This window comes from Nomascus leucogenys, chromosome 5, assembly GCF_006542625.1.
Source record: "Nomascus leucogenys isolate Asia chromosome 5, Asia_NLE_v1, whole genome shotgun sequence".
NCBI classification, from domain to species: domain Eukaryota; kingdom Metazoa; phylum Chordata; class Mammalia; order Primates; family Hylobatidae; genus Nomascus; species Nomascus leucogenys.
The window spans coordinates 95,848,726-95,867,826 of NC_044385.1; the positions used below are offsets into that span (position 1 = coordinate 95,848,726).

General features: G+C 35.1%; 1 protein-coding gene across 2 annotated transcripts in view; it reads right to left on the bottom strand.

The window, feature by feature from the left end:
- KLHL1 (kelch like family member 1) overlaps positions 1-2,102 on the bottom strand; it is a 415,568-nt gene extending 413,466 nt beyond the window's left edge. For both annotated transcript variants that reach the window (XM_003257428.3, XM_003257427.3), the window contains exon 1: positions 811-2,102. In XM_003257428.3, the coding sequence (XP_003257476.1) occupies positions 811-1,307 (497 nt within the window). In that variant the 5' untranslated portion in view covers positions 1,308-2,102. The remainder of the gene's footprint in view (positions 1-810) is intronic.
- Positions 2,103-19,101: the final 16,999 nt, after the last annotated feature.

A 19,101-nucleotide genomic window follows, 5' to 3' on the forward strand; every position in this document is an offset into this window, starting at 1 on the left:
AAAATGTAAAACTCAGGAGTTTTATGTCTATGAAGGATTTTCTGTAAGTCTTCAAAGTAGCAGAACTCTACACAAAGAAGCATACTATTAGAAATAAACTAGAAATAAATATTGAGCTGCTTACCAAGGAGACAAAATTTCAATACTGAGCCAACAAATCACAACAGCTAAATGCAACGGGACTCTACGACAGTTTAATTCACAGACTTACTCTGAGCAAGGCAAGAGTGAACACAAAGTAAAAGGACCAGAAGAGAAGTTGGGACAGAGAATAAGACAACTGCATTTCAGGAGCAAAAAGAGAGGTAAAATAATGCTGCTGTCCAGTGGCCTCATTTTGTCCACCTCATTACTCCTGGAATAGATTCAAGCCACAGGCACCTTAGATAATATGCTAAGTCAGTTACTAGGCCAATATATGAGATGCATTCTGATGATGTGTAAAGCAAAATTTCACCTTCAGATAATGGAAAAACTGATATAATTTAATGACGGTAGATGACAGAAGAACACCATAATCTCAGGAATATGAGAACCATTCCACTTGAAGACTTACAAAAATGCATGTAAGTTCAATTGGTGGCTACAACTTCGAAAACTTCCAAAAAGAAAAGTGATGTGTCTGAACCAATAGAAAATAATGAACAAACTTGTAATAAAATTAGAACTTGAGTAATCAAAACCAGGGTGGCATCTTTTAACCCACATTTTCAACCCGAAACATTTTAGACTTAGTAGCCACATATGCACACGCGGTGAAATGAGTGGAAATTGAGAGATGCTTGGAAGCCCCATGGGGACTTACTGTACCTGTGTCCACATCCTTCACCTGTTGCCTGGCTGGAGTTGTCTGGCTCCACTTTGAGCTCTTGCAGAACCAGCCCTTTTTCGTGTGGTCCAGGAAAGTCCATGCCTGGCACCACCTCCTCCTCTAGGGACTCCACGTAGAAGAGAGTCCTGGCTGGCTGCTGGGTTCCCTGCCCAGGAGCCCCTTGCTGCAGCCTCGTGGCAACTGGAAGCAGGGTGCCATTCAGCGGATTGAAGGAAGAGGAGGAAGAGGACGGGGAGGACGACGAAGAGGAAGAGGAGGAAGGCTTCTTCCAGAAAGTGCTCACACTGCTTCTCTCTTGGCTTTTGAGCAGGCGGCTCTGGCTGGGTCCCCAGTGCTCAAAGCTGCCACTGCCGTCCTGTTGCAGGCAGCCTCCCCCCGCCGGGCCGCCAGTGGACGGGGACGGGTGGCTGAAGAGTTTCCAGCGGAGTCGCAGAATGTGCTTCACATCGAAGTCTTTTCGCCCAGAGCCTGACATGCTTTAAGCACAGAAGGCAAAAGGCTGGCAGCTCACGCAGGAGTAGGCTGGTCAGCAGGTAGGGGAGGACAGCGGGGCCCGGGGGCGGAGGAAGAGGTGGGATGCGCCCTCTGCACCCCTAGAGCCAGAAGACGCGAGGCGGGCTGCGCGCCTTGCCAGGCGAAGGCTGGAGCGCAGACGGCAAAGCCGCGCGTTTCAGCCACGGTAGGGTCCGCAGGACCTGGGCGTGGGGACACCACCAGGCAGGAGCAGAGGCAGGACTGGGACGCCAAAAGCTGAGAATCCTCGATGCCCTCGCGAGAGCCCCGTGGTTATGGCGAGGTGGGACGACCCTTAGGCTGGAGATGCGCGAGGGGGGGAGGTCTGAGCGCTCCGAAGCTCCGGAGGCGGCTGCAGCTGGATAAACCTCACTGGGATGCGCTTGTGGCAGAGCCTTAGTAGGGAAGGTGGTGGCGTTCTTGTCCTTGCAGCTCGGAGTTCAGTGTCTGGAAAGCGCAGAGAGAAAGAGCCCCAAGTCCCGAGGAAGCGTACCCCTCGCCAGATCTCTTGGTGCACCTGCTCCCCTGTCCCTGGCCTTTTCAAGGATGCCCTGATAGCCTGCCGGGTGGCTCTGAGAAAGTCAATTGCTTTCTGCAATGCCAGAAGAGGTGGTTTTATATAGTCAGTTTGTAAAAGAGAAAAATAGATATTCTAGCGCATATAGGGAGGCAAAAGAAAAAGCCCGCCTGTGAAGCTGTCAAGGTCCTCACAGTACAATTTTCTCTCTGCCTCAGCGCCTCCTCCTCCCCCGTAAGTGACGCAGATGTGCACTGGGGCCTATACGGAGAGATGGAGGGAGGGAGGGAAGGCTTCAATCTTCTTTATGCAAGTGAGACTGCTGCTCTTATTGTCCCCTTGCGTGAGTCTCATCACCTTTTTTCGTCCTCCTTCCTCACTACATTACTGTGTAGCAATACAAGGAAAGAAAACAGGCATTATGGTTTTGTATCAGTAAACACCACACATGAATCATGGCAGTGTAAACTTGATAGGCTGCCATCAGTTTGCAGGTTGCAGGTTAATGGCTTGATTATTTAATAAACCGAATCTTTTAACCTTTAGCCTTAGTCTCTCTGTAGTGAGATACAGAAGAAACAGATGCTGGCGTCAAAGTGTGATGATGCCACCATCCTGACACTTACGTTGTGATTCTACTATTAAGGCACCCAGGCAGTGCTTCACTCCTGGGGCCAGAGGCGTACGGTAGAAATTTGAAGATGGGCATCTGAACACGGGGGACGGGTTTTGCGAAATCAGTGCATTTGGTGTGTAGCCTCGGAATAAAAGCTGTTATCAGTGTAAATCAAGAATGGAATAAAATGATAAAAGAGAATTGCAAGGCATAACCTTCTAGTACATAAATCATTGTATACTATGCATGGAAGAGTTTAGGCAATAAATGACAATAGCCGAAGGCTACTTACTATTTTGCAAATAGATGTTTGGAAAAGACGTGTTTTTCCCTTATATCTATATTTAGAATGGTGAGGATTGCGATCACTTTCAGTGCATGACTACTTGGAATGTTTTAACCTTTCCTTTAATGAACCATTAAAATAGAACCCGGTAGTCTTTGTTGAAGGCAAAGGGACCAGAGGTGCAATGTGTTCCCTAACTCAACCAGGAATATGGTTGTTGTCCATTCATGAAATTCACAGTTTCAGTAACCCCCAACAGAGCATAGGAATCAACCACTGAAGTGCAGTTAGACTACTCTCAGTTACCCCCAAGGTTGAACTGTAAACATAACCGGAAACCAAAGCTAAATTTGGAGTCCTCAGGCAAAGCTGGACGCTTTAATAAAATAAGAAATTAAGTACACAAAAGATCTATTTTTAGGGGAATAAAAATCACTATAGTGCTTTTAAAATATTGATTTATGCCACAACAGCTGGACTGCAATCCCTTGTGCCTTGATTTTTCTCTCAGTATTCAGTGATTTTTGTTTGTTTTTTGTTTATTAAGCAAAAAACACTTTAAAGCCAACAATGGTGACAGATCATTTTTATCCAACAATGAAATCAAGTAAGTATTTCCCTTAGGGAAGAAAATAGTTTATGGAATTACACATCACAAACAGGACAGAGGGAAATTTCCATCAGAAGTAATGTTGAAAGTTGAAGTGCATGTAATTAATTTATATAGAAATTAGTGCTTCATAGATTATCTCACTTGATTTATTTAAAATAATATAAAATAACATAAGGCAAGTCTCTGTATCTATATTTTTCATTCACTATTCAAAAACTGTAATATAAAATCTATTTGTTATTGTAAAATTTAATTTTGCAGTTCCTTTTTCTCTGCAATACTAATAAGAATATTCCACAGTTAAAAGTTATATGTTTAAAGGACAATATTTTATATGACCCAAAGGAGATGTAACATTAATTTGTGGTATAAAGGAACATGAATTAAAAATATTGTCACATTTAGCAGATGATGAATAATGCCTATTTATTAGTCTTATAGTAATATTTAGTATGTTTAAAGCACCGCCAGAGCCTATTATGTAAATATAAGTACCTTTCTATATTTGTCAATCTGAATACAACATATACATTTGAAAAAATCACTCTTCCTGGAAATGTATTTAAATAAAATTCAACTTAATTATCAAATGAAAATATTTCGCATTTAAGAATTAAACTGCATGAAGTTATGTTAAACTGAAATGATTGACAAAGATGATTATATTATTTTCACTTGATTGTTACCATACTACAGTATTGTAGAAAAGGAAGGAGAAATTAAAATAAGAAAAAAATGGAAGAAAGAGAGGAAAGTGAGAAGGATGAGAAGAGAAGGCGAAAAAAAAAAGAGGGAGAGATTGCGAGAGAGGGAAAGACAGAGAGAGGAAAGGAGGAAGGAAAATAATTTGGTTGGATGTTATGGCTTAACTTGGCATATTAGATAAAATCCTTGAAAAATATACTTTGTAAAATACTGCACTAATTAATTTATCTATTATTTAAAAATAAAAAAACTTTGATTGATCACTTAGGTCCAATGCAAACTAGTAACAAATATGAAGGAATTGGTCCCATGCAGCTTGCTGGAAGAACTCACAAAAGAGGATTGTTTAACCAGCCATAATTAATAATTGACTTATGAGTCAATTAAATTAAGATTTAAGATAACCAAGCTTATAGGCAAGAAGACATTGACATAATAAAGACCACTTTTAACAATCCCAACAAACACACTTTGTTTTAAAGACAGAAACTATTTAATTATTCTAACACTATTGAATTAAATTGAACTGTCAGTTGAATCAATCAGAGTCTTTCAAATGAATGTCCATATGGTTGCCATAGTTTCCTGAAACAGTGTAAGCAAAAAGCTTAATCAGGATACGGAAAATCTGTAGAATGCTCAAGTATTTACTGTAATACACAAATACAAAACTCTTCGCATAATTATTAAGTCAAGCATGGGCGTAAAATATATCACACTGAAAGTTTCTACAACTCAAATATTTAAACAATAAGCAAAATTGGCTTTGGATCTGTTTTAGTCCATTATCTGTTACTTGTAATAGAATACCTGAAGGTGGGTAACTTATAAAGAAAAGGAATTTATTTATTATAGTTATGGAGGCTGAGAAGTCTAAGCTCTAGGGGCTGCATATGGTGAAGGTCTTCTTCCTGGTGGGGACTCTCTGCAGAGTCCTGGAGCTGCACAGGCATCATATGGCAATGGGGTTAAGCATGCTATCTCAGGTCCCTCTTCCTTTTCTTATAAAGCCACTAATCCCACTTCCATGATAACCCGTTAATCCACTAATTCATGAGGTTCTGCCCTCAAGACCCAATCACCTCCTAAATGCCCCTATCTCAGTATTCCATAAGAGAGATTAATTTTCAACATGAATTTTGGAGGGGACAAAAATGCATACCACAGCAGAATTCAAGAATTTTCTAGACTGAAAGCTTCTCACTTTTAGTGACTATTTTATAAACAAACACAATTAAATGTATACTTTTCTAGGAAAAATGATTTTTTGTATCTTTTTGGCAGGCCTTCTACAATGTCTAGAAATTTGCTTCTACATGATAAAACTCAACGAAAACATTTGAATGGCTAATTATGGTCCAATTTGAAAGTTCATGCCTTATAATGGCTCCTGTGATTTTGTCTTTGATTAATTTTAACAGGATGTATTTATATACATTTTATTAGTCCATTATTGCACTGCTATAAAGACATTCCTGAGACTGGGTAATTTATAAAGAAAATAAGTTTAATCAGCTCACAGTTCTGCAGAGTGTACAGCCTTCTGCTTCTGGGGAGGCCTGAGGAACCTTATAATCATGGCAGAAGGCAAAGGGGAAGCAGGCATGTCCTACATGGCTGGAGCAGGAAGAAGAGAGAGCTAATGTAAAGGTGCCACACACTTTCAAACAACCAGATCTCATGAGAATTCTATCATGAGAACAGAAAGATGGACGTCCACCCTCATGATTCAATCACCTCACACTAGGATCTTACTCTAGCACGGGGATTACAATTCGACATGAGATTTGGGTGGGGACACAGAGCCAAACCATATCATACATTAATATAAAATATTATTTAAAATTAGAGAATACCATTTAAAATAATTATATAGAACTCTTGATGTATACTTTAAATAAAAATTGTTTTGCAGTGACTTTTTTCCCCAAAATGATTGAAACATAATACCGTATAGCACTAATGTTAAGTTATCCCATGCATAATCAAGGGTTCCTACCTCTTAAAACAAATACACATAACCATTCAGGGTCTATTAATCTTCATTACAGTATAGTTATAGTTTACTTAAGTGGCAATTAAGTGACTGCTTAATAAACATTTGTAGGTATTCATTAATCCCCAGGGGCCATTCTAATCCACTCAACCTCCTTGGTTTATTTGACCTTTTGATTTAGATCTGGCAATACATTTGTATAGTTGAGGAATTCTTATATAAATTGCTGAGTTAATTTCATTAGTATGTGAATTCAAAATGGCATTAAAATGATGAATTTCTATTAATGATGAGCGAGGTTTTATTTGTGTGCCTTTTTATTTCCCAAAATTCTGTGCAGAATATTGACAGTGGTTTATGAACATTCATTATTTTCACTTTTATGCCAGGTCCTGTCTGGTTAATCACACTGCTGAGGGACTTATGATATGATATTTTATATATATATATATATATATATATATATATATATTTTTTTTTTTTTTTTTTTTTTTTTTTTTGAGACGGAATCTCACTCTGTCGCCCAGGCTGGAGTGCAGTGGTGCGATTCCTGCTCACTGCAAACTTCACCTCCTGGATTCAAGCGATTCTCCTGCCTCAGCCTCCCAAGTAGCTGGGACTACAGGCACCACCACCACACCCAGCTAATTTTCATATTTTTAGTAGAAACGGGGTTTCACCATATTGGCCAGGTTGGTCTTAAACTCCTAACACTGTGATCCTCACATCTCGGCCTCCCAAAGTGCTGGGATTACAGGCATGAGCCACAGCGCCTGGCCTATGAAGTGATTTTTAAAACACTTTCTATCTCTTTTATTTTCATAAAAGAATATTTATAGATTGAATATTGAAAAAATATTTATAGATTGAAAACAAATATATAAATATAGACATATAGATATAGATAAATGTAATATATATACATTTAATATGTAATTATATTTCAAGAATATTTTCTAATGAGTAAAACACATTTGGTGGCATGATATCCTATTTTGTATAACACTAGAGTCTTTAAAAAAGAAAACTGCTTAATACTTATTTACAAAGGGTTAAGATTTCCCTAGTATTAAAAAAGTAATTTCATTATTTTGCATATTGCACTGAAATTTGCCTGTATCACTATGGGGTAAGGTGAGTCCCCTGAAACTTTAATCAGTATGATCAAAATAAAATAGTAAGATTATAGTTTATAAAGTACAGATTTGGAAGTTATAGGAGTGTAAGATATTCATATAAATATAGATAAAATAGCATAACTTTGTGGATATTTTATTTTCTGTGGTCTCTTTTGAGACATGGGCTTTTGGAGACTTTATTTTCTCAAATCAGGTTACTACATTTCTCTTTTCATCTTGAGACGTATTTGCCAAAACTTTATATTTTCATTCACCTGCATTATTGCCAGATCTTTTAAAAATCTAGGACAAAAATGCATGGCTTTAAAAGCTAAGACCTAGTTTGTCTTAACATAATTCTAATTATGGATATAACATAAATTACAAATAGTTTTCAAATGCTCTTTTTTCCACAAGTTTATGTGTAAGTAATAGGTGAAGTTATAATACCCCCAAAAAATTTTTTCAGTTAATCTGTTTTAGAAATAGTACTGTGATTTTTATTTCAAATAAATTATATATTCAGAGTATTGGGAAGATTATTCTAAGAAATCAAATTACTTTGAAACACTATTACTAGAAGTAAATTGGCTTCCAAAATCTAACTTGAAAATCACAACTTGACACTTAATATATTTTCCTGAGTTTTACACCCAGTCAGGATGCTTTTGGCTCAACAGTCCAAAAGAATATTACTTGTCAGCTCCATGGGAAGCTAACAAGATGACCCTTTGCCTTGAAGACTGTCTCCTGCAAATGTGGTGACCTCTCCCTTTCTGTACAACTCTAGTCACTGGCCATCAAGGCACATGTAAATTCTCATTCTTTATTGCTCAAAGGAAATATGACATGGACTTCACACAATAATATACCAAAGTCTAAAAAATATTAAAACAGATAAATCTGTAAATTAAAGCACTACATATAATTATTGAAATTGTAGCCTTCAGATTTCATGTGATGTCTAGGACAAAATTACAAGTAAAATAATAGCAGCAAAAGGAATGATGAGTTTTCAGATTATGTTACATTCTTTAAATTTCTTCACACTAGATAGATTCCCAGAATAAATATAGAGTATTTTCTTCAACGGTTATGTATGAAACATTTTATACGTCATATTATTATTTTCTTTTTAGTTGGATAATGACTCAAGAAACTAAGAAAGGAACTATTATGACATCCTACTAAGTGCCAGACAATGATTTCATTCCATCTTGATAAAAATCTTATTTAGGTAGGCATTATAAAACAGGCTTAATATGAAAAGAAGTAGAATCAACTGGCCACTAATATTTTCTTATATTAATTGTTTTAGACACTCCTCCACAAGCCGTACTTTTTCTCCTATTTTAAAATTAACGTATGAGAACTAAAAAAAATGACAAACTCATTAAAGGCAGGGATTCTTGATATCATTTCATGAGCCGTGTGAGCTCTGCTTGAACAGAAGAGAGACTCCTGGTATTCTCAAAATTGAGCTCTCTTTCTAACGTGTGTGTGTGTGTGTGTGTGTGCATGTGTGGGTGTGTTAGTCCCTTTTGTGCTGCAATAACAGAACACTACATACTGGGTAATTTATAAAGAACATAAATTTATTCTCTCACAGTTCTGGAGGCTGGGAAGTTCAAGACCAATGCACTAGAGTTTGGTCTAAAGAGAATCTTCTTGCTCTGAACACACAAAGTAGAAGGCAGAAGGGCAGGAGAGAGAACAAAGGCTGTGTCTCCACATGGCAGAAGAGCAGAAGAGACAGAACCTATTCCTATAAGTCCATTTTATAATGCCATTAATCCATTCACAGGGAGGGAGTCCTCATGACAGAAACACCTCCCAAAAGGCTCACTTCCCAACACTGTGGCATTATGGATTAAGTTTCCAACAGAAGAATGTGAAGAAATGCGTTCGGACCATAGCAGTGTGTATTGTTTTCAAGTCTATATGTATGTTTGTGTATTTGTGTAGATACATGGGTGGCTATATCTCTATAGAAACAAAAATAATGGTTGTTTTGTGGGGGCAACAAATTTTGGAAAATGAAGATGGTCTTACTAGACTAGGATGGTTCTGCAGGGCAAAGAACATGTCTTATTTAATTTTGAATTCACAGTGTCTGTCTATCATGGCATGAAACACCAGTAAATAATGGATGGTTTTGAGTTTATCATAATAAGAAATGGGATAAGAGTAATAACATTTTATAGTGGAGGAGAGGTCAGGAAACATATAATGCTTTTTTAAAAAGTATTGTGAAACTGTGGCTCTACAATTATTTAGTATGAAAACAAATAGAATTATAAAAATAGTGGTTTCCGAATATTTTGGTGCTCTCATTTGTATTTCTAAAGTACTATAAAATACTCAAGAAAAATTCAGCATATATTATGTATATTCATTTTATCAAACAGGAAATGCAATGTGCAAGTTAGGAAGTGCTTTATTGTAATTCTTAAAATTGTATTTTTAAATCAAGAAAGATTTAAATCTTCACATTTAAATCCATAAGCTTTAGTTACATTAAGAATTCAATCTCTGCATTATCATCCTTTCATTTATTCAAACATAGTTTTTATTGAGCACTTACTCTGTGCCAAGCCATGTTCAAGGTGATGGGGGTGTATCAGTTAAAAAAAAAAAAAGGTAGACCAAAATCTGTGTCCTCAAGGAGCTTACATTCTTGAGGTGAGAGATAGAAACTAGTATTCAACAAATAAATAAGTGTATCAGATAATGGAGACATCATCCATGGAGAGAAATAAACCATGGAAGAAATACAGGGAGTTTTGAAGGAAAGGGGGGCTGAGCTTCAAGTAATCTACGTGCTTAAGCTCCACTGATAAGGTGGTATTTCTCCTGTGTCCAACAATAAGTGAAAGCATGGACTGTTCGTGTATGAGCGACAGTGCCATAGCAGAGGGAATAGAAAAGCAAGGGCCTGGGGCCATGAAAAAGTCTGGTGTATTTAAGAGGTCATAAGTACTAGAGGCGAGTGAGCAGAAAGGAAAGGAGCTCTACTGGAGTTCAAGGGGGCAGCAGACAAGATACCAGATCACTTACAGGATCTTTTAAGCCAGTGCACAGATACTAGTTTTTATTCTGAATGAGATGGAAAGCCATTGGAGGATTTGGAGCACTGGAGTGATAGCATCTGACTTCCATTTTATAAGATCACTCTGGCAGATGTGATGGGAATAAACAGAAGAAAGCAAGGTAGAGAAAAGAAAAACAATGGACAGACTATAGAATAAAGAATCTAAGAGATGATGTAAATGCGGACCAGACATTGTGGCAAGGTCTAGCATTCATAGGGAACCGATTTTCCTTAGAGTTCGTGGTCTTTTTCTTCTCATTTTTAGATGGGAAGCTATGTTATAGATAGTCTTGTCTATCTTTCACTCCCCTAAAATAACTAATTTCTCTGTTTTTTTCTGCTCTTCACTGATGCAGGATGCTCAGATAAACCTAAAGCATGCTCAGGTCTTCCTGGGCTATATATTCCTACAAGATAAAGTAATTTATATTTTACCCTGATTTACAAAAGAGGGTATAAACTTGTACTTATGCAATCTGAATATGTTTTATACCTAATTTACAGCATAAGGACTATAGTTAACAATGTTCTATTACACTAGAAAGTTGCTAAGACAGCAGATTTGGATGCTCTCATCTCTCCCTGTCTCTCTCCTTCTCTCTCACACACATACACATATGCACACACAAAAGTAACCATGTTAGGTGATGAATATGTTGATTTGCTTAACTGTGGTAATCAGTTAACTATATATACCTATATCAAAACATCATTTTATATACTTTAAATATATACAATTATAAAAATGAAAAGAACTATGCTTTTTCCTGGTGCATCTCAAAGTTAGCTAGAGGGATAATCAAAGCTCTTCCTCACTCTTCAAGGATTGACAAAAATGCTATGGGCAGTGCAAGAAGTCACAGCCTGAGCAGTGCATCCTATAAATATATTTGCATAAAGCATTTAAATTATAACATTTGAAAAACGGTACGTGCATTATTCCTCCTAGTTGCCTGCTGACTGGAAAGCAACATTGTAGAATGGAACGTCACAGGCTTTGAAATCAAATCATGACCCACACCCTTCTCTGCTGCTTACAATTTGTATAACCTTGGGCAAAGCACTTGATTTCTTTGAGTCTCAGCTTTCTTATCTGAAAAATGGAAGTTAACGTGTAGGTCAAATAAAATAAAACCTGTTAAACAAGTAGCTCATTGTTGGTGCCTAAGTAAAGGTAGATATTGATGTTTACTTTGAAAATATTTGTATATTTAAATGACCTTTATATTATTGAAAAAAAAAGTTTAAAAATAAAGCTTTCAATACTTAGTTGGCTTTGCAACTTTCAAAGGCATTTTGTAAAATATCCAGATTACTATTCACTTGAGTATTCACAACATAGAATCACTGATTAATCACAACGTTGATTTTTTGGTGAGCTGGTAGTTTTGTAAGTCGATGACAAAAATTGAAAATCAATCTTTTACATAATTTTATTCTAGGAATAGTCAGAATTCATAGATGTCTGCATATTAGGGATATTCTAAAATCATTTCAAGTAGGAGAAATGTAATAAAATATTTGCTTCAGTTGACAAATCACTTAAGTTAATTTTATCCTCTCTTGTGAGTTGGGAGAATAATGAGAAGTTAATGAATAAGTAATTTAGATTACAAAAAAAATCTTGGCAATAGACTGTAAGGAACTTAACGGAAATGACATTTCACTAAGCAAATCTCTGATACTGTGAGTGAAACAATAAATTTTACTAGGAAAACTAGAGGTTATTTTGCCAGTTATGAAACCTGACCATTAATATTTATTGAACTGGGTATATGGAATTTATGGATATTATCTACCAGATATAATGCATTATAAAGCCATCACTGTGGGTTTTTTTGTAGAAAAAAAGTTTATTCAAATGAAATGCTTGTCATATTTCTGGTTTTGAGTAAGAATGCCATATATATATATATATATTTCATTTATATATATATATAGAGAGAGAGAGACTGGAAATTTTTTTTAAAATTACTTTATTTCAAAGAAACAGGCTATCAGTAAGCTAACTTTTCTGTACTTCTGTTATTTTTATGACTATCATAGAATGCTAGAATAATTTGTATTATAAAATAGACTTAAAATTTCCTCTGATTTTGTAGATTCCTGCCTGTGGAAACTAAAATTGACACTTATATTTAACAGAACAAGCTTACCAGAAGATTCATTTATTATTTCTGATATACTCTTACAGATATATACTTTTTTTTTTTTTAAGACAGAGTTTAGCTCTTGTTGCCCAGGCTGGAGTGCAGTGGCACAATCTTGGCTCAGATATATACTTTTATACGAGCATTGCAAACCCAGACTATAGATTTCTGGCACTCAAAAATATGTCAAGCCATGCAAAGCTAATTGAAACCACTGAATATTTCAATAAATCAATCAGTCAGTATTGAGAATCAGCTGCGTGCTCAGCACTGTGCAGTCAAGTGTACAGGGACATATCTTGGCAGAAGACACACACACACAAGAAGGATTTTAAAGTCTAACTAACCCCACAAAAAGATGTTTTAAACCCTTACTCTTGTAATGTACATACAGCTTATGCACCAGTTTTTGACAAGTATTTCTCTTGCTTGTCTCTCAAACTTACAAAAATGAGGTCAGAGAGGCCTAGTTAGCAATCACACAGTTCTCTAGCAATCACACAGTCAGCGCTACAGGAGTCCATTTTTTTAACAAGAGAGAATTTTACAGGCTATAGTTACAAAATTTTACTTTTCATATGCAACATAATAACTCTTAAAGTTGCTTACTTTCTCTTATAAGATTGTCTTTCTCTGACCCAGTTCTGAGCCCCATTTTCCTCTGCTCTGGGTTGTGATCTCTAATAAATCTTTAGAGTAAAGCTGTTATTCCAGTGTGAACTGATTGTTCTCTATTCAAATGATATCATGTGTGTATACATGCACATGGAGTTTGAAGGGATTCAAATTACAGTGAATAATAAAAATCAATAACTTTAAAGTGAAAAAAAATACAGGTTGAACATCTGTAATATGAAAATTCCAAACCCGAACAGCTCTAACATCTGGAACTTTTTGAGTGATGACCTGATGACATAAGTGAAACATTTAGCACCTGACTTCATGTGACAGGCAGAAGTCAAAACTCAGTCAAACCTTTTTTTCATGCTCAAAAAAACTTGAATATTATGTAAAATTATCTTCAGACTATGTGTATAAAGTCAGTGATTATGAAACATTAATGAATTTCATGTTGAAACTTGGGTTCCATCCACAAGATAGTTCATGATACATATGCAAATATTTCACAATAAAAAAATCCCAAATCTGAAAACATTTATGGTCCCAAGCATTTTGGAATATGTATATTTAACCTGCAGTTTACATTTACTTATTTTTGACAGACAGTAGTTCAACTCATGTGACAAGTAAGAATTGATAGGCATTAAAAAGGTAAATAATTTAAGTGGAATCAACTTATAGCAGACATTGAACTCCACAGATTTGCAATTTTTTCTTGTTATTTTATCATTGCCATGGAGGTTATGGGAGTTTTAAGGTGTCAGTGACCCACATTACCTTTCATATAGCCCTTTTCAATAGGATATCCCAAAAGAAAATAAAAAAGGAATTTTAAGAATGTTAAGATATAGTTGAGCAATGGTTTCAATGATGTCAAAGATTCAGGAGAATTACTATACAAAAAATAGAGAATTAATCAGTAAGGAGAAATCTGCTGATGGCCTTTAATTAAGTTAGTGATTTAACTAACATTTGGTTAGAACAAGACCATCCAATACAGACAGAGTTAAATTTTTAATAATGATTTAGACTGTTAGGAGGAGGTCATTAAATATTCGTCATTAAATTGTTGGAGTCTATTCAGTCATGGAACAAGTATTTACTGAACACTTGCTTTAGGCATATAACCATGCGCTATAAAGCAAGCTTCCACTATCTACACAGAGCTTGCATTTTCTTTAGTGAGAAAAACCATAAACAACTAAACAATAAAAATAACTCAATGTTTTGGTAAGTAACCATTTGGCGAGGTGGAAAATGACAATGCACTGACAGTTCCCTGCTTTAAATAAAATCTGCACCATCACACCATGGAATACTATGCAGCCATAAAAATGATGAGTTCATGTCCTTTGTAGGGACACGGATGAAGCTGGAAACCATCATTCTCAGCAAACCATCGCAAGGACAAAGAACCAAACACCGCATGTTCTCACTCATAGGTAGGAATTGAACAATGAGAACACATGGACACAGGAAGGGGAACATCACACACCGGGGCCTGTTGTAGGGTCGGGGGAGGGGGGAGGGATAGCATTAGGAGATATACCTAATGTAAATAATGAGTTAATGGGTGCAGCACACCAACATGGCACATGTATACATATGTAACTAACCTGCACATTGTGCACATGTACCCTAAAACTTAAAGTATAATAATAAAAAAAAGAGAAGACATCCTTGTGAACTTGAGGTTAGAACTGATCTAAAGGAGAGAAAAGATGAAAAATAGAATAAGAGACAGAAAAGACAAAGAGAATAAATAAATGGAATCTGAAAAATACAAGGAAATGATCAACATAAGAGCAGGCAACCTCACAACACGGAATGACTACTGAAAGCCACTTGGGTAGCAAAGAGGATGGGATATCAAAGGAACATAAAGATCACTGCTCATGATAGTGTGGGAGGAAAGGGAAGAGACAGTGTTAGAGAGTTTTATTTCATAGCATAGAGTTTGATTTTAATTCTATCTCCAATAGAAATTGAGTGAAGTGTTTTAAGGAGGGAAAGGGTGTATAATTTAAGATTTTAAGAAAGGTGACCTGTATTGGATTAGAGAAAGTAAGAGTCAAAAGAAAGAAATGAATCACCTGGAAATATTTTTTTCTCCACCCAAAGACTCAATAATGTAGCCAAGAATCATTCAGTAACAAGGTTCAGAAATAAGAAGCTGGAGGGTATTAATGCTTTCATTCATACAGATGAGCTCTCTTATTTTAGGAAATGTAGAACTAAAATTGATATTTCATAAATATATATAATTTACAGCACAAGAAATTGTATATTCTCAAGTACTTTAACATATATTATCTTGTGTTATAAACTGTGATGACTTCTAAAAGGAAAATAGCAATCTTTAGAAGTGAGAGTAAAGGTAAGATCTTGGAGATGAGAAGCAGTACACCATGCGAAAAGCAAGAAGGAGGAGGAATGATATGTGCAATTAATCTGGTCAGGAAAGAGATTGGTAGAATGAATGAATTGAAAGGATTTTGTGGGATGAAGTAAATTTGAAAGACAAGAGTGGCAGTTATTAATATTTTTAGATTATTAATCTAAAGATTTAAAAATTATAAAACCTATGCACATTTTTTATTTGCATCTTGCATTTTTAGAATTATGTTCTAGATATCCTGAAAGTACCATACCACACAAATCCCTTCTTGCACAAACTGAGGAAAGATGTTCATAATCCACAATGCTTTATCCCAAGAAAGAACAATAGATTTTAAATCTATATTGCCAATGTAGGAGTGCAACTGACATGTGTCCCAGAAATTGTGCCTGGGAAAACTCAAAAATTTTACTCTACCGCCAGTCTAGTCTCAATTCTTCTGAAGATTAACTCAATTTTATTGTTTTTTGTTCATCTAATATTGTATCTTTAACTTACAATTTAAACTTCCTAAATGCAAAGTTTTCTAACACTAAAGCATTAGTAGTCCATTTTGCCCTGCGATTTAACTTGAGAGTTATACAGCTCTAAATAAAATACGATTGTAAATACTTATAAATCCTTGAAAATTAACTGAATAAAACATGTAATGTCATTTATTATCTCCTGTCTTTCTTAGAGATCTACGTCAAAATTATCTCAGAGAAGAAAAGATTCATAAAACAAATGTGTACGGCTGAGAAATAAATAAACTGAAACTCTCCATGAGTCAAAATGACATTTCTTCTAATGTTTACAAAAGAAACATAAATATTTGTACATTTTTATAAAACCGTGGTAGGTATGTTTGAGGATTCTTTCAAAACAGTTTATGTAAAACATAATAGAATTCAACGAAGTCCAAAGATAAGAAATTGAAATAAGGAAGAGTTCAAGGAAATGATGCAAAGGGAGAGATACAAAGATAGGCATTTGGTCTTGGTTAATGAGAGGAATATTATAAAAAATCTACCAAAATCTGAAAATGATACAGATAGATCTTACTCTGAAAGCAACCAGACCTGGATTTTAATTCCAGCTCCAGAACTTACTAACTTGTGTAAACTTGAAATAATTCCAAATTCTCTTAGAGACTTTGTTTTCTAATTTGTAAAACTGAAGTTATAATACTTCACAAGCTTTTCCGGTAAAATAAATAGATATTTTATCATAAGGTTCAACATATAGAAGTTATTCAGCAAATATTAATCTAGGTCTTCCTATATCCTGTCTCTAAATCGAAATTCTCCATGATAAATACATTATTATGTAATGAGTAAATTGCAAAACTCTTACATTTTGCCAGATACTATAGATAGAAAATATTACTGCAGTTTAAATCTTGAAATAATTCACTGATGCCCATAAGTTGTAACTAATTGAAGTTGATGTCAAGGAATAATTGTGCATCTTAACAATAAACTCTTTAATGGCAATTTTAGATTATTACATTGATTAACTAATAGTAAAGTACAGCAAGATTTATGTTGTCAAAATCTTTGGTCATCATCTGTAGTCACTAGAGTGAATATTGAGAGTGAATGTGAAGAATGTTCAAAGTTGTATTTGCTATTGAAGATATTATCTATTTTTAGTGTAAACACACCTATGTTCCTACTAGATAGCCTAGGTGTAAAGGTCACCTTGTGAAGGCAGTGGACAGATGGTGAAGGCTTGTACCACTGTTACTCTGCTAAACTTAGAAAAGATCTGAAGATACCACTGATAGGTAAGATCCTATATTCTGCCCACAGGAAGCAAATGAAAACTATTTGGGTAAGGGAAAAAAATTCCAAATATATTATGTTAAGCCAATAACAATTCACCATTAAGTAATGAAAGATACATATCAAAAAGAGAAGTCTAGGAAGAAAGGAGTTGTTTGTACACAGAAAATTCTAATAAATATTTAACTCAGTGCCTGAGGTTGTCACCAAGGATCTCACTTTTTGAATTATTGTATTTATTTAAGATCAGAATATATAAAGAATATAAAACATTGGTGTTATTTGTAATTTACAGTTCAATTGCTAAAATGTCATTTCAGAGTATGTTAAATTTAAGATGTAGGCTTTTTGAAAATAAGATTTTCCTTGATGAAATACAAACAGGATTGAATTTATTTTGTTAATTTAGTTTGTACATAATAGATTTAGAGACACGACATTAAATCTAGTGAAAAGCATTTGTTATTAAATTTCACATGCCATTTTTCTTTATATTATTTCCTTAGCATTTAAAGAAAGTATAAAGAACATACAATCCTGTATTATTTTTTGCCTTTGTGTATTAGCAAGTAACCATCATTTCCCAAGCAAACATTGATGGGCTGTCTCAGCTCTTTCCTTCTCAAAACATTAAATAATTAATAATGTCACCTGCTTCACACTTTTGTGAAACCTATTCTAGATGCTTTATGGCACTTACATCCTTGTGGGAAAAGATACACAAGCAAATATATAAGTAAATAATGTCACAAGGTTGTGTGTAGAAAAATGAAGCAACCAAATAAATAGAGAATGCTGAGTGGAGCTGCAACAGTTACATTAGATAATATGGTTAAACAAAGCCTCTCTGATAATATGACAATCAAGAAAAAGCCTGAATAAATAGGTAGGAGAGTGGACGGGAGTTTAGCAGTTACCAACAGGTATGAAGGAAGCAATTGAAAGGACTTTAGCCATGTGTTTGGTACCTTAGAAAAACAATAAAAGGGAGGGAAAGTAATTAAATGAATGACTCAGTTAACTGTGAACTCTAGTGATAGAAAATCTCAGTAGCACTCAGTCCCCTTGTTTTTTTGTTTGTTTGGTTGTTGTTATTGTTTTATTTTTTTCCCCTGAAATCTGGTTTTCCCCAAGCCTCGCCAATCAATTCAGTATTTTTTTCAACCACTAATTACTAAAGATATGTCGTCATCTCCTTTGTACACTAATAGTCTAGCTTTAAAATACAGATGTATATACTTGCTTGCATAGCCAATCTTCTATTTAATTACCTTTAAAGGATTTTTAATTTCTTCTTTATTCTCTTTCATTTAATGTTATTCTACAATGTGTGTAATCTGAGGGTTTTTTTTTTTTTTTTTTTTTTGGCTTGCATTCATTCTAACTTAACTCAATGGGCTGTGCTGAAGTTCTTAGTGGTTGTTTCTGGTTTCAGCTCTTTTTAAAAACCGCATATATTTTACTCCCTCCTCTTCGAATATCAATTACACTAAGTTGTAAATTATGGAGGTTTCATTCACCACTGAATTTTTAGGGTATATCTGTCACCCTAATTTTTTAAAATCTTTTCTGTAACTCATTACCTTTGTATCCTCTGCTATTTCTCAATATAAACTATATGCAAAATACAGACAATGGTATTATTAGGTCTTATGTACCCTTCATCCAAACTTTATTTTCTTTTTATGGACAATCTTCTTAAATTTCTACTTCTATCCACATCACTCAACTACTTGTCGATATATTTTGAAGAAAATCCCAGAATTTACGTCATTTTAGATACAAATGTATTAATGTGCATCCAAAGAATAGGAGATCTTTTCCTTACCAGGTAAATGCCATACCATAATCAGACAAAAATTACAATGATTTCACAACA